General features: G+C 39.9%; 1 protein-coding gene across 7 annotated transcripts in view; it reads right to left on the bottom strand.

Annotated features, from left to right (window-relative positions):
- Positions 1–16,627, bottom strand: part of HECTD4 (HECT domain E3 ubiquitin protein ligase 4) — a 66,427-nt gene that overhangs the window by 27,687 nt on the left and 22,113 nt on the right. For 3 of the 7 annotated variants that reach the window (XM_052691331.1, XM_052691333.1, XM_052691338.1), the window contains 24 exons: positions 15,211–15,281; positions 14,466–14,571; positions 13,791–13,911; positions 13,245–13,373; positions 12,011–12,135; positions 11,201–11,354; positions 10,841–10,941; positions 9,684–9,882; positions 8,248–8,394; positions 6,974–7,078; positions 6,224–6,387; positions 5,655–5,888; positions 5,230–5,422; positions 4,965–5,069; positions 4,792–4,880; positions 4,124–4,299; positions 3,740–3,875; positions 3,446–3,587; positions 3,179–3,345; positions 2,492–2,638; positions 1,991–2,175; positions 1,164–1,317; positions 598–878; positions 155–344 (listed from right to left, as the gene is read on the bottom strand). In XM_052691331.1, the coding sequence (XP_052547291.1) occupies positions 155–344; positions 598–878; positions 1,164–1,317; positions 1,991–2,175; positions 2,492–2,638; positions 3,179–3,345; positions 3,446–3,587; positions 3,740–3,875; positions 4,124–4,299; positions 4,792–4,880; positions 4,965–5,069; positions 5,230–5,422; positions 5,655–5,888; positions 6,224–6,387; positions 6,974–7,078; positions 8,248–8,394; positions 9,684–9,882; positions 10,841–10,941; positions 11,201–11,354; positions 12,011–12,135; positions 13,245–13,373; positions 13,791–13,911; positions 14,466–14,571; positions 15,211–15,281 (3,621 nt within the window). The remainder of the gene's footprint in view (positions 1–154; positions 345–597; positions 879–1,163; positions 1,318–1,990; positions 2,176–2,491; positions 2,639–3,178; positions 3,346–3,445; positions 3,588–3,739; positions 3,876–4,123; positions 4,300–4,791; positions 4,881–4,964; positions 5,070–5,229; positions 5,423–5,654; positions 5,889–6,223; positions 6,388–6,973; positions 7,079–8,247; positions 8,395–9,683; positions 9,883–10,840; positions 10,942–11,200; positions 11,355–12,010; positions 12,136–13,244; positions 13,374–13,790; positions 13,912–14,465; positions 14,572–15,210; positions 15,282–16,627) is intronic. The other 4 variants (XM_052691334.1, XM_052691335.1, XM_052691332.1 and 1 more) reach the window with 3 other exon arrangements.

Here is a 16,627-nt window from a genome sequence, read left to right as displayed (position 1 = left end):
CTTATTGTTTACAAGGAGATACAACATACTGGGAAAACATCTTGCTTTCCCACTTCGTACTGTGTCTACCACACATTCTTCTACAGCTGTAGGACTTAAGAACTTCAGAAAAAAGGAATTGGTTGTTAATTCCAAATGAATGAATGCAGATTACCTCAGTAATGGCTGAAGCACTTCATGGGATGACTGGTCTTCCCGTTTATGGATGAAAATAGAAAGTTTGCCATCCACTGCCTCACTTTCTTCTCCAGGGTCTTTGTCACCTTTTATGGAACTCTTAGGGCTGCTTTTTGCTAAAGCAGTATCTGGTTCAGAAGCAGTTGGAGAAAGAACCGTCTGGCATCCTTGAAGTGAAAAGGAATGAACAAATAAACAGAGAGACAGACAGCACGAGTCGTCAACGAACTTTCTTGGCCTCAAAATTAATGCTGAAAACCCTTAAGATGCATCTAAAATGTCACTGCAACACAAGAGAGTGTGACAGAAATACCATGATCTTTGAACACCGACATATCATGCACCTTTTCCTACTGAAGCCTTCTGCCAGACTTTTTTAGCAATTTCTCAAATTAGCACGACACCAGAAGATGGTGGTACCTGGTACTACATAGTCTGCCAGCTTTGCTAAGAGCAGAGATGCAATCTTGGAGGCTGGGTCACCGGGATCATCTTGTTCACTGTTCAGGGAGGGCACAGAGTAACTCCAGGGAGGCAGTTCTACATTTCCACAGTCTTCAACACTCATGAGAGGTAGAGCAGCACGACACAACTGAAGGATTATAAGAACCAGCTTTGGGGAGGGACGCTGATCCAAGAGAAGCGAGAGAAGTTTGGACACGCAGGCTGGCTGGCTCAGGATTGCTTTACCTATGTGACTCCTGAAAGTGGGGGAAAGAAAAAGAACTGCTGCTTAAAAAAAGAAAGGAATACTTGATTGCAATAAGACAAATTTATTATTTAAAAGGCAATTAAAAAATCCATCTGAAAAGACTACAACCATAACACTTGATAGCACCGTTTAGAAACCAAGTCCAAATAAGGCTCAGTTCATACAATGATTTGAAAGTTACCTTACCTTTGATATGTCAAAAACAACTGAAGAAAAAGAACACCCACCTGCTTTCATACATAGAAAAAAAAAGTCACAAACAAAGCCCTAGTACCTTGACAGGTCATTAAGAAGACTGAGAACATCTTGAAGCGCATCATTTCCTGCAGCTTGATTACCACAACACTCTGTAGCTCGTGCAAGGTGATTGGTAAGAAGGCTGGAGACCTGACGAGCCAGGCCAGAGTGAACAGCTTCTGTTGAACCACCTTTAACAGCAATTCAAGAGCACAGAGTTAGAAACAACAAAGACAAACGTACAGAACTACAAGTTCTGTTCCCATACACCAAATATAGTCATGTATTTGTTTGGCCACAGCACATTTAGACATAAAACATCACCACCTAAAGTAAAAATAAAGCCTAATACAACAAATACAACATCTGCATCCAATCAGGAAACAGCCGTGTGCCTGTACATGTATGCGAATCCCAGCACAGGAGGAACACACAAACGGTCACGCAAGGTGTCTGGGCTCTGTCACACATGGGCAGAGCCAAGTGGCAGACATGAAGTTACCACAGCACATACACAGTCCTACAGGCATGGTTAAAACACAGTTTTCTTCATGCAGGAAAAACGGATACACTGCATAAGAAGTTTTTCTTCATGTCTGAAGCAGAAACAATTACCCAAAAAAATGAGAACACAAAAGAGCCCTCGGACTACAGAAGAATTAACAAAAAAACAAACAAACAAACAAAAAAACACAAAACCCCAGAGAACACCAACAAGAAAGCCAACTTATTTTTGTATCCATTTGTATAAGGAAAAAAAAGCCATGAAGTTAGCAGTAAGAGAACACTATTTTAAATCCACACTTAAGCCACTTCTCACACTATAAAGCACACCAACGTAAGGCCAGCTGGCAGCATTCCTACCTTCTTCTTTCTCCCATTCAACACAGCGATTGGCCAGCACCTGAAAGGCAGCCCAAGCCATGGTGGCCACCTTCTGCTTCTTGGTCTGTTTTTCATTTGAACTGGATTCTGCCTGGCTGCTTAAGCTGCAGAGCCTGTCCATAAGCTGCACCAGACCACTACGTACCAAACACTTCTCTTCACTCCTGTATGAGAAGAGAAATTCAGATTTTACCAAAGTAACTTTCCAGTCAATAACAATAGATCCAAGAAGAACCAACAGCTTGCTCTTAACTCAGCAATTAATTACTTTGCAGAACAAGATGGTTTCATTTCTTCCTTACCCTCACCACAAAAAAATCCTACACTGAGAAAACTTGAAAAAAATTCTGAGAAAGTTCTGTTTTCTTTTATAAGGAGGAATATATTTATACTACGTTCTCCCTAAAACGTTCTCCCTTAAAGTAAAAATCTAATAAGGACAAGTGCAGATCCTTCCCTTTCTGTATGAAACATTCATACCTTGTGTAAGGGATAGTGCATAAGAGGCCAATGCTATTTGCACAAGCAATGGGGTAGCGAGCGCACAGCGAGACCACGGACGTCATCGTCTCCCCAAAAGCTTCCTGGACTTGTTCCACCATCCCTCCACATGTCAGCTCTTCGATTCTGTTGGTGGTAAGACACGTGAAATAATGGTTTTCTAAGTTAAATAAAGCACACTTCCAAGCATGGCTTTACAAAAGTTATAATATTATGAGTTACCCAAAGAATGTTTAGAAATAAACTGCAAATCTTTTTTTTCCCCCAATATGAAATACACGTAAACGAGACAGCATAGGAGTTTTACCTAAAATATGACCAAAGTCAGGTAACAAAATACTTGCAAAACATTTACCAAATTTAGATGACACAGTATTAGTAGTGGCTACATTTACTGACAGTGCCTTATTAAAGTGAATTTAGTGTCAGTTCAGATAATACCCTATACCTGGAGGCATCACCTCAGCATGAAATGAAAGAAATCTACCGCCAAATAAATGCACTGAGGAAGTTTTTCATCCTACAAAGCCCAACGCAAGCAGGCGTTACAAGCTCAGTTCTGCAAACCTGATCTCTCAACCTTCGAGAGGCTTCTCACGGTCTTGTCTTACGCAGTGCAATCTGCCATTTCCTAGAGACCACAGTATTATTTTCAGAGCTACAAACCTTGGTCCTCCCTGAAGCACCATGGTCACAGGGCCCACGAGGTGCGTCACCCCACCGACCCGCACGGCCGCAGTCAGCAGCTCCCTCATATGCACTAAAGCTTGCTTCCTTGTGTTGCCACGCCGCCACCTCGTCTGAGCAGCGAGCAGAAAACTGCTGCTGGATACCTACAACATTGGGTTGTTAATGAGACACAAGCAAGGCACCTCAGCAAACAGGAGTTTGAATTCCAGAGCAGGGCAGTTCAGCAGATTGAAAAGGGCATACCGCTTGGTCAGGGTTAGTTCCAATGAAAGCAAAGAGCTGCCCCAGTAAGACACTGTATGTAGGTTTATCTCTGCTATCCTCAATGGCCAGCGATTGCAGAAGAGTGAAAGAGCTGCTTCTGTGGCTGGTAACGTGGCGCCGCCTAAAGAACACACAATATTAGACATGAGAACAGATAGTTAACACCGTTTTAAAAAGAACAAGTGATACGCTTGCAAAGTTTATAATAATAAGTTTTTACCACCACAAGCCATGTTATTGTGAAGCAGCTTAGTTGAATAAAGCCTTGTGTACCTTTGACTTGATCGAGCAAACTCGATATCTTCATTACCAATCATTTCTAAGTCAGATGGTGCTGACATACTGCGAAGGAAGACGGGCTGGCGCACCGCGTGAGATATCACTTTTGTTTCAGATGCAGACTTACAGGCTGCAATATTACATAACATGAAAGCACATTACTCCTGGTGTAGTAGGTTATTTACAAACTGCTTTTGAAAATCATTATAGCAACAACGAAGAAAACAAAAGCTCAACTTAATTTACTGTAGAAGAGCTGATTTAATTTGAAAAAGTAAACACGTTCAGTTTTGAGGGAAGAGAAGAAGAGGAATAAATTACGCCTTCGAGACAGAGGAAAATAAGAAAGAAGTACAATACCAGTAGTGAGACATTTACCTGGAGTCTCTGCAGGGGTTCCAGATATACTTCTTGTGATACCAGACTGGGCTGCAATGGTGACGTGCAGCAACAGCTCTGCCCTGTTCATCAAGCTTTTAACTAATGCTTTTGTTTTTGCTAGGGGGTGGTAAGTCCTCTGTATCAGTGAATTCACCTCTTGAAAGAACTTCTCCCTGAGATTGTGATAAATAGAATTACTCAATTACGTTGTAATGCCTTCTGAAATACTACAAGAAGAAATATTTTAAAGACAGCGACACAATATTATTTATGCCTACAAAGCAGGAAAAAGGTAATAACTAAACAATTTGTTACATCAGTATTCACAGCTATAGAGACTAATATTAATATGTTTAGGCAGGAAAACTAGAAGTATTTGCATTTATATTTGTATTTGGAAGTTCATTTGAATGTTTTTGTTTCCCAAGATTGCTTTTCCCCTTTAAGTTCCCAAGCCTTTCAATGAATTTAGTAATTGTTTTGAAAACATTTAAAAACGGTGTGAAAAAGCAGCCATAAGTGTCAGAGGGCGTGCTGAGATTTAAAGGCCAACCTCATTAAGCATTTTATGCACAAATGCAAACTTCAACCCCACACAGTTCCTTACAGAACTCACAGAAACTTCACGACTTAAAATGCAGTGTGCTCAGCATCCAGCTACCAACCTCAATGCCAGGACCACATTCTCAAGATCACTTCCATCAAAAGAAACTTCCTTCATAGAACACAGAAGTTCCAGTTCTTTCATCTTGCTCTAATCAAAGTGAAGGAAAAGGATGAATGTGTATTGAGAGAGCAGTAAGAAGCATGAGCACACACAGCAGCCACAATGCTTTACCTCATTGAAGTGATAATCATAGAAGAAGGGAGCGTTGTTCTCCAGCTTCCCATGCATGGCGTCATCGACCTCACTCTGCCACTTCTGCTCCAGCTCAGCCACGCTCTGAAGAAATAAATAACACTGCAGATGCCTACTCTTAAGGAATACAAGGGCTCTATGAAGAAAAAAACCTACTTCCTGCATTTTTAGATTTCTAACATGTTCCTGATACATCTTTATTCTCAAACAAACTAAAAAACCCTTTTATTTGATAGTTTTGTACCTGTAATTGTCTCTCCATGGCATTTAGCTTCTTAAAAGTCTCTCCCATAATTTTACAAAGTAAATCATATTCTTCTGCATGTTCTTCCTGATACTGGAAGTTTATCAGGGACTGGAGTGCATCCACCAAATTCAGATGTTTAATCACACATGAAACTACCATCTCCTCCATTACTTCGGGCTGAATCACTTCCCTAGGGTTAGAAGCAAAGCCAAGCTGATTAAGCAAAAATAACAGACAAACTTGGACAACTCACATTGACAGCTTGCTAGGCACTGCAGTGACAGACAGCTATGTACAGCACATCAGATACACACCACCAAGCTGATATGCAGTTTTTTGTTGTTTTTTTTTTTAATAAATACTTTGGTACCAAACATCTGAAACAAAAACCAAGTTAAAAAAATAAAGCAATGACTACTTACTTTATGCTAGGTCTAAATTGAGGCCGAGCACGTCCAGAAATTTCCCTGAGTTTAATCATGATTCCTGGAGGCAGCCTAATCCTAGGCAGATCAAAATAGTGTCCAATGGGAGGCACTAGCACATCAGAAGGATAGGTAAATTCTCTGTCCTCATCTATAGTAAGAGGCAGTGGAGAAGGACTTGGTGTAAGGGCTGGAGATATTACACCGTTAGCTTCCACCTGCCATTGGCACCTGAAAACACAAGTCAACAAGAAAAGGATGTGGGTTCTGTTTTTTTCCCCTCAAAACCTCCCTCCTCATTCAGAAAGAAGTGTTAGAGGCAAAAACATTACAAGGATTTATACACAGCTTTATTTCACAGCACTAAGTTCGATAAAAGCCACACGCCCCAGTTCTCCTCTCCTTACTCTAAAGGAAACCTCTGTTCTACAGAATATTTCCTCCATTTTGAGCAACACGGAATCGCTGAACAAACTCTGCATCACACCTTAAACATGGGATTTGAGCACAACTACAAAATCTTCCTTCAGAAAACGCAACGTCAGATGAAATGTTTGCCTGTTTACCTTTGTAATAGTTTAGATCTCAGAAGCTCTTGGCAGGTTTCTTCATCTTTGGTAATTTCTGGCCCATTGTATAAAATCCGAAGCATAGAACAAGCTAACACAGAAAGGCCAAGTGCCAGGTCAACTAAGAAGGGCAGGCCTCCTGACACGTCCTCTGAAGACTCCTGCAGTAGGAACAGCAATGAGTTGCACCACCCCACAAAGTCCCTCCCTCAAAACAGTATCTCTTATGGAGAGAGGTACTGAAAAAACGCTCCCATGATCAAAAGCAACGTATTCAGAATAACTCAAAGCAACAAATAAACAAACAGCGAAGGTGGTTTTGGTTCAGTCAGCCCTTGGCCCGACTCTCTCTCATCACACAGGCCTAGTCCTCACTCCTCAGTAGCAGGATTCAAGTTCCCCCCACTCTCCTTTACAGCCTGGTATTGTTATAATCATTTCTGTAGAGAAATTCTCATCTATAAACAGCAATGGATGCTAATGTGACTTCATCCCAGCCACCTCCAATGACACGAGACACACATTTGGTGATAACTGTCTTCATAAAACATTAGGAATGCTACATGCCAAAGGGCACCTCGAGTTAAGGATGCTAAAACTTAGATCCTACACACCTAAACACGTGTCCAAAATAAGCTATTACTGTTCTGAATTTTAACATTTAACCTCAGTTTTAAGTACATTTCTATTTGATCTCAAGTACGTAACAGAAGATAGATTTAAGCTGAACCTGTCATGTTTGAGTACCTGTGCTCGAACAGTGCAAGCAAAGCCCCACATAGCTTTGTCTGGAGTGTTGTGCTCACGACCACTCCTCATTTCAAAGGAGAAGGTGACTGTATCTCCTTCCACCTTAAAATTTTGAAGGGGAGGAGGAAGGAAAAAAAAAAAAAGAACAAACACAAACAGGAGATTTAATTAAGAATTGAGGCAAACAAACAAGCTTTTCATAAAAGTGGCTTATTTTACGGATTAATGTTTTTAATGAACATTATTTAGGCATTTCTTTTATCTCCAATTGCATACTCAGATTTTAAAAATAGATTTCCTTTCTGTAAGAGCATCTTTTAGTGGACTATGTGATTTTAACTTTGCCGTTGGCTAAGCATAGTAAAGCAACAAAGAAAAGTTGTTGGAGAATCACAAGAAGAATTTATCGGGTCAGTTCGCGTTACGCAGCCTCATTTTTCATCAAAATGCTTTTGTCATTTGTCTGCAAAAGTCATGCAAGGTGGGAAGACAACCAAGCTCTTCAAGGAGCAGAATGTCAAGGCATTAGTAGAAGATTTTGCTAAAAGAATATCACAAAGAATCAAGGCCTGAAAATTCACCAAAATCCCACTGTTACAAACAACTGTCTGGGATGGCCTTCCAGATCATCACTTCATGTTCTTCTTTGGGCAATTCTATTTGGTTAGGTATATAAGCTCAGTTCTCATATGGGACAACACAGGAGCACAAACGTGTGAGAAAAGAGCCAACACGTGGCATACAGTATGAGGGAATGTACTACAAAACTCTTGAAATACTGAAGTTTTGACAAGCATGAGGCATTTTTTTTAATCAAGTTTTACAGCAAAAAGCATCTGATGTAATTTTAAAACCCAACACAAATGGTTGGAAAGTTGTTATGTTTGCAAAACCTAAAAAACAAAAACTGAGAAAATAGCAATCCTAAGAAAACATGCACTGCCTCAGACAGGGCCAGAATTCAACCCATGCAGACGTACGCATGAGAACAGCAGTGCCAGAGGCTGCAGGACTGGAAGCCACCTCTAACGAGTTCCAGTAAGACGCAGTAAGTAAAACAGATAAGCTCAAAGGGAAGCATCACACACAACAGATGGACAAGTTTACGGATACGTCCTTGGAAATAGCAGCCCACTTAAGAAGAGCTCTGATCATGGAAAATCCTAACACTTAAAAGCTTGGACTTCATTGCTAAAAGGGTTAAAACAGCGTTGACATGATTCCCAAAGAGGATTTTTCTATGTGGAATATTGTGGATTGTAATACTGTACCTTTACTAAGTCCTTCGGCCAACCAGTTCCTAAGACACTACGGCTGCCATATCCCAGTGTATTGCCTCCATACTCAGCAACCTTCCTACTGTTTGTGTTAGGACCAGCATAGATCACCAACTTCAAAACATAAAATACACTGTTAGACTGTAAGAGAAAAACAAGAAAATCTAATAATAATAATAATACTTAGCACTTACACCGCGCTTCATATTTTCAAAGCGCTTTATCTACATTAACAAATCCTCACAACAGCCTTGTGAGGGGAGTTGGCAAGTATTATTATCCCCATTTTACAGATGGGGAAACTGAGGCAGAGAGGAAGTTCAGTGACTTGTCCCCAAGGTCACACTGCCAGTCAGCAGCACAACCAGGAAAAATCCTAACTTCCAGTCCTCACGCTGAGCCAACCAGAACATACAGCCTCTCTTAAAACAAAGGGATTGATCCTGCTCCCATCGAAGCTGGTGTTTCATCAGCCACTTCACTGGGAGCATGATGAGGCCCAAAGTTTTCTGGAGGAACTCAACCAGTCGTGAGCAACAGTGGGGAGTGTCAGTATTGCAGGATATTCATCTGCAATACTGAGGAATACATGGCAACAATTAGAAAGCTGCACAAGTATCTCTGATTTCTTAAGGAAAAAAAAAATCCAACAGTTCTATCAACTTCTTTCTTGAAATTGAAGACACATTAATTCACATAAACAAGCCATTTATCACCAGAAAAAGTAACTATTCCAGGTCTGCCCAATTTAAGTAAACTGTACTGATCTACAAAGTAGGCAGCTAGTTTAAATTTTAGTAAGGAAAACTGAACAACAAGAATAAGAAGGCACCCTGAGAATCTGAGCCATCATGAAATGGTTATGAAAGGGAAAAAAGGCCTGTACCTCTGGAGTACATCTCTCAGTATCTAATTACTACCATTCCTGACATCTGTGGTGAATATTTGTCATAAACAGAGTCTAATGCTTAGAAGAAAATTCTTGCTGCTAATCTACAACCATTGGTTACTGTGTTCTGAACCAACACCAGAGGAATTGGGCACACGCTTTTTGTTTCTACAAGAATAATAGAAATGAAATAGGAATCATTTATCTTCCATCTCAGTACCTCTTCACGTTAATGTTTTTGCATTATATAACACTTGAATCTAGTCTTCTCTGTGCTAAGATGAAACTCAAGAACTCCTTTGAAAAGTTATTCACATTTGTGCAATATAAGAAATAACCCCTCAGCATCCCTGTACTTCAGAACATAAAAGCAAGCAGACTGTGACATTACAGCATACGTTCATCTTCTGCCAATAAAAACCTCCTTTGCTATCCTGACCACTGGCAGTAAAACACCCAGAAAGCTGAGGGGCAGAAAAGATGAAAACAGTGCTGCTGACAGCAATACACACAAAAAGAATTTGAGTTGGCATGGGCTTACCTTATCGTAATCATATTGTGAAGAACATCTGTTGTCAAATCTAAGATACAAACAGCGGGCTCCTGGTATGTGCACAGTTTCCTTAAATTTATAGTTATCCCTGACCGGATGAACTGTTTCTACAGTCTTCCCAGCAGCCCAAGGAGCAGGGATCTTCAAGCCTGTAAGAAAACCTGGCTCTTCTTTCTCCTCCAGCATTCTGAAATAACAGTGGGAAATTAGTCCTAGAATTCACACGTGGGTTTGTGCCATATATTCAAACCACACAGTATTTGAAAACACCTCTCTGTATTGATACAAAGAACGTGCTGAATTTAAACAGCATGAACTGTCTACATTAGAAATAACTTTGATAACTCCAACTCATCACATCTGAGCTTTTCCCTCTGGTACACTTAATTTGGATATCGGAAAGCATAAACAATAAGCAAACAAAACTAGACAGAGATTGTAATATATGATTGTCAAGACTAAATAAAAATCCCTCTGGAACAGCAAGGTTGCTTATACTGCCACAAAATATACTTTGTGCTTCACTGAAGGTTGGAATTCAGGAAGGGGAAGAAAACTTTGGAGTTTTCATGTAGAATATTGTACATTATCTCATGTTGATAGCACACGTTCTGTAGTACTGCAAATAGACATAAGCATATTTTATTCAATTTAGCTGAATCTTTCTGTCCTAAACAAAAATAGTACAGCTTTGAGTTCAGACCAGAATTTAATGCAGAAATTAGAACTGTTACATTTCTCACTATAAAGTAAACCACTTCATGCCTAAGCCATACTGCCTCAATACTGCACCTCATGAGCCATCTTCTCATGATGGTCATCCTTTAACCTAATCTATTCTAGGAGCAGCATTTGGAATTAACTCCTAATGCTTGAGGAAAAAAAAAAAAGCAACAAAGCAGACACCGTGCAAACATCCTGAAGAGATCAACCATTGAATTCTATACGCAAGGCAATTTTAGAATGAACCACTTTTGTTTTGTAAAGGCTTCTATATTTTCCAGTCAGCCCTATGGAGCACTGCAGAACTGATGGACTGGTGTTTCCTTTCAGACCACCGTTCTAAGATTTATCCCACAGCGACAGTCATGTGAACGTTACAGTTTATGGGTTACCCCATGAAAAAGACTCAAATGTGAAATCACCTCTCATCATGTAACAATTTCCCTTTCTGTTCTGACACACCACTGGGAGAACTGTTCAGTTCTGAGAAAACTGGAGACTGAGTTTTAAGCAGCAGTGCAGTCTGCAGGACAAAACATAGGATGTTAGGAACATGCAAGTAGCCAATCACTAAGATCTTGTTACTAAAGCTTATTAAGAATTACATTTATATTCTTAAAGGCAATTAATGATTACTTGGTACATCAGCTTTTAGCTGAGCAGTTCTTTAATCATAATCTGTGCATCACTTCCTGCAGAAAGTTAACAAAAACCTACAGTCTTAGAACATGCATGCAACATCTTTTGTACCACGTAGACAGCTGCTGACACAAAGGCCATACCTGACTTGTATAGAGAACCAGCTGCACCAGCTGAGGCATCAAGGCATCAGCCATGGTTAGAGTTTGCAAATTTGGATGCATCAGAGATGTCAGAAGGACAGGAAGCAGATGACCAAGCATAGTAGCTTTTGTAATTTGTTCCAGGCCTTTTAATCTGAAATAATCAAGGTTACATAATAACAACTACTTCATAACATATAGAATCACTACTATCCCAAGTAATCTGTTTAACAGGCAGCAAGTGATCAAGGAATCAGAAAACATTTATACTGCATTTAAAACACCTAACTCGATGAGAGCCTTGATGACATTACAATTCCTCCAAAGTGTTAGCATCCCAATTTTGATGTCAACTACTAAGCAACAAAGCAGAGAACAGTAAATCAAGAGTTTAATAATTACTCAGAAAACGATAAGCTTCCCTTTGGATGGGATGAAAGCCCCATCGACACAGCTCAGGTCAGTATGTATGCCAGCTTCCTAGCACACACAGCTTCTGAGGATGCTGCCAGCTGAGAAATCAGATTGTTTTCGGTTATCCCACTCATAAATACCACTGCCACTGACTGAAAACTGATCAGTTTGAATAGTGTCTATTATTATGTTGATTATTAGCGCTAGTAGTTCTGTCATGGAGAGCCTGACTCTAAATTCTTTAAACAATAAGTGCTGAGCAAATGTTATATTAACAAACAGTTCCTACACATTCAAATTTGAAGTTATGGCATACAGAATAAGAAGTTCTAGTTGTGCTTGCACAATAGGCTGCAGGAAGCAACTATTCACTGTTTTCACATTTACTTGCCTTACCTTTGTTCTCTGTCAGCAATATCACTGTTTATTAGTGCTGTAGTGACTTGCTGCAGCATTTCTAAGACTTCATCACATCCCGTCAGAATTTGTGTAGCAAGAGACAAAATGCTGGTCTTCAGCTCCTGGGTACAAAGAGAGTTAAGATACTTAAATTCTTAGAGAACAGAAAAAAGCAGCAACTGAAAAAACGATGGATTTCCAAACAAAAATAATGATAATGTGACCTGGCAGGCCCGCAGCAGCAGATTCATCCAAGACTTAAATTTGATTAATGCTAAGCCCCAAAGTGCTGGGAGAAACTAGGTGCACATTACAGGATGCACATCCAGTTTCTAGAGGAAAGGAATCCCCAAGTCCAGCACAGGAGAGAGCTGTTAGCCAGCCAAGGTACAGCACTGGTGACAGAATGTCCTAGCAGGTATGAGGATCACTGCAGAGAGAGAAACTGAACGAGAACACGGTGAATGGCGAGACAGGAGATGTACTACAGTATTTAGCATTTACTCAATGAGCCTGAACAAATAACTTTCACCTGCTGTGGATTACAAGCACACAAAGTCTCAAAGAGAAGCAGACAAAGCCAGCTTAACAAGCAGTATCAGAAACTCAGAAGTCAATGCTACTATAGAGGACGTATTGCTTTATAAAAGCTATAAGGCAGCCTGCACACCAGGACAAACACAGCTACTGTGAGTTCATTCAAGACTATTCCAGCAGTAACATGACATAACATTTTAACCTTGTTCTAATGCTATTCATGCTATTTCACATGACCAATGATGGCTTACATGGAGACAAAGATGGTCACACACACGCTTTGTAGTTAGAACTACAAAAATCCAGATGCTTGGTAAGGTAAATGACAAAATCCCTTTCTATGTAAATCTGAAAAGTACTTTTTATGGTACCATCTAGATGATATGGAGAAAAGAGGGGGGAGGGAAATGCATTCAGAAACGACCCCCAGGCACTGACTAGCATATGTCTATGACAATACATTCTTATCCTCATGACACACATTTGGGGAAGCATTTGCTCTCACTAACATTACAAGAGTGAAGTTCAGACATTTCAGCTGAAGAACAGGGAAAACAGAAATCCATAGCAACATAACTATACTGAGAGGAAAAGAACTTTCAAAACAGCTTCAAGAGAATGCACTGTAGAAACAAGAGGAGTCAGAGGAACACTGACTGTAGAGAGCCATGCTGGAATAAAACTTGGTGTTTACCTGTACCTTCAATGTCTCTCCCTGTAAGGAGCTGTCACTGTCATCGTTCTCATCAGGTTTAATCAAAATAGTGTTACTGAGGAGGTGGTTCTGCACAGCCATCAGATACCGCAAGCATGAAGATGCAGCCTTTAACATAAATAAGTACACTTCACATTATCTAAACACTTAAATCAAACTTGATTCAGGCAATCCTTTTACTTACAAGTATAAAAGAAAAAAGCACAGGAGAAGGACAAGCAAAAAGGAGTTTGTTTCCATGTTGCCATGAAGTTCTAATGATAGACAAACTTCCTTTAGACTGAGACAGCTATCAAAGCAGTGGGAAAACATATCCACTTATAAACCTATTCTAGCTGTTAGCATACACCGTTTGATTTACTTCGTCAGGAGAAATTGTTAATGCATAGCATAAAAGATTTTCTTTTGCTGTATTTGTTAAGACACACAGCCACAAAAATCACACCTCGATATATTCAGTAAAGATGATGGATTTAAGGAGGAAAAGAAGCCAAGGGCAACTTGATCAAAATACATTTTACTTACAGGCACAGTTGAAAGAAGCCTTTGAAAATCATCTTTAGATACAGTTTGGCACTTGGTGATTAAGACACAAGATTCTCGGACAACAATCTTGAGAATGTAGTGCAACAGCTCATCATTTAGTCTTTAAAATGCAGGAAAGATGCAAAAAAAAGTTAACAATCTAATTAGTGGGTTGTTTTTTTTTTTTGTTTTTGTTTTTTTTACAGCCCACATCAAATGTCTGTCAAAGCTCTCTCATAAAATCACACCAAAACAAGAATCTGTTCCATTTGAGATTCAGAGACAAAGCAAACCAAGCAAACCAGAACATTTAACAACAAGATTCCTCCCAACTTTGAACAGGTAGATTTACTGCTGAAAAGTAACCTAACAGAGATACAGAGAGCAGTGCCACAGAATTGCAATAGAGAACTATCACCTACAGTTACCATTTGCATGGTAAGCATCAAGGTATCCAAACTCAAGTTCATGCACCGAATTCTCTGGTTTCCCCTAAAGCCCCAAACCAGCCTCCCTCTTTGGCTCTAATCCTAACCACACAGAGATATTTCAAGTCCCACTGCTACTAGAGATAACAAGTAACTAGCAGAATTTCATCCAAGCTTACCTAGAGCAAATAACAGAAACATACAACACGATAAGCCAGGGAAATGCAAGCACATTGTTTTATTTTACCTATAATGATCATCATCTTCACTCCCAAATCTGTTGTTCTGAAGCTGCTCTGCTAGATTTGTCAGGATGACGTCTCGAAGTTGAGAGAGACCACTATTTCTCTCTCCTAAAACAGAATACAACAATATTTTGCAAAAATAAACTCCATAAAATGTTGGTTTATTTCCTCAGGAATCTTACTTCTCAGTAAAGGTTACATTTGCACTGCAACCCCAGTGGCTGTTGATATTATGAACCTAAACCTCACTGTGCACACAGCACTGTTTTAAATTCCAATGACTGTAACACCTGAACGCACTGCTATGAAGTAATAAATTACCATGCATCAGCTGCTTTTGGTACAGGCTTCTATTTCACGCTCAAAGTAGAAAGATTAATATCTCTTCTAATGAGGACTAAAATTACTTCTGGTCATTGTGTAACTGCCAGGTAACAAGCTTCTAAATGGTTCGAAACTATCAGCCAGACCAGAAAAAAAAATCATTAACACTGGCAGACAACAGATTTAAACCCTTCAAACTTCAAGCAGCTGCTCAAGTGAGACAGATTTTCTTTTGCACACACAGCCATTCAGAAGGCAGCTTCAGAAACTGAAGCATTCTGTAATTTCCTAGAAGAGCCTGGGTTCAAAACACACCAGTACTCTGTATTCTGAACTGGTCTCCCTCAAAAGGTTGAGAAGTGTTTTTGTATTTTATTTTCAATTAGGAATACAAACTCTCACGTGTCAATTAAAGATTCTCACCTTCAGTTAAGACCAATTTCAACAAATTATTGATTTCTGCTTCTCCAGGATACAGGATATTTAAACCAGAGCTAAAGAAAAAAAAAAAGCATTACTTAACAAAATCTTAACAAAAGTAACAAAATCACTTAACAAAATTCGTAAGAACAAAATCTCAATGGACTTGTGAAAAAGCAGAACAGATTTCTGGCTTAGTTCCTGATGCACCATTTACAATTACCAGGCAATAGTTTCTTTCAACATAGAAAGCAATGAAGATCACAGTCACTACAGTATTTTGAGACTGTCTGAACTGTTGAAAATATAACACAGAATTCTTTCCTTCCAGAACATCCCTCCATTCCCCTACTAATTATTTCTCCAGTGTAATGCTGTAACGGTTTGGTAATAGCAGGGTGGCAAAGCCTTTGGCTACAGGAAATGAAAATGAGCTCAAATGCAGCAGCCAGAGATACAGAAATGGAAAAAAAAGAGCTGCTTACATTTGAAGGGCCTCAGGTGTGTAGAAGCCTCAACAAGAGATACCCTCATCTCCACTGCCAACCCCCAAATAAGGGCTGGGAACAGGTGGATCCTGGCACCACCCCTGCTGGTCACTCAGGTACACTGCATTCACCTGAGCTCCCCTGGGTTGGCCCTGCCTTCCCACCAGGTGCTCAATCACTGCTTCACTCTGTGACTTAGCATTTCCACTGCATCTGGTATGTTGTTTACACTGAGAGAAAGTTTAGTGTGACCTTCCTAGCCTTTCTACCTGTGGCTCACGTTGATGATGTGATTCAAACACCAGGAAAAGTTACCATACATTGCAAACTGGTTTGAGGGTTCTATTGATATCTGAATCCCAGTCAGAGGCAGGAGGAAAAAAAGAAAAAGATATTACCTACTCCCCCCATCTCTGATTTTTTACAAGTCATTGGAGGATAGCACACACACACACACACACACACACACACACACACACACACACCAAGAGAGAGAAAAAACACAGGTTGATGGTCAGAAGATATTGTTCACCTCAACCTTTGGAGCATTTCCCACTTGAAAGCAGATTACATTTGTGCTTAAGACATTTGAGACAGCATTCCTTGTCCTTGAGATTTATGTTCTCTCGTTTTCATAACATACAATCACACTTCTCACTACCTTTCCTACACTTAGTCATTCTGCTATTTTTGACAAGTCACAGAAAGGAAATTGCACAGCATGAGGCTCAAGAGATGCAGCAGCTAACATGATGTGAAGCTAAAGCAGCCATCCTGCTTAAGTGTTTGAAGTGCCAGCCCCAAAACATAATGCCATACTTCTTCCAAAACAGATTCCCATTTTCTAAGCATAAATCTGCCTCTTTGGACAATCTTACTACTCCACCCATGTTTTAACCTGGACCTTCAATCTCTTACTGCATTCCTCAAGT

The sequence above is a fragment of the Tympanuchus pallidicinctus genome, unplaced genomic scaffold (assembly GCF_026119805.1).
Source record: "Tympanuchus pallidicinctus isolate F22 unplaced genomic scaffold, pur_lepc_1.0 scaffold28, whole genome shotgun sequence".
Classification (NCBI taxonomy): Eukaryota; Metazoa; Chordata; class Aves; order Galliformes; family Phasianidae; genus Tympanuchus; species Tympanuchus pallidicinctus.
Note: the sequence above shows the minus strand (reverse complement) of the source record. Positions and strands in the feature narration are given on the sequence as shown.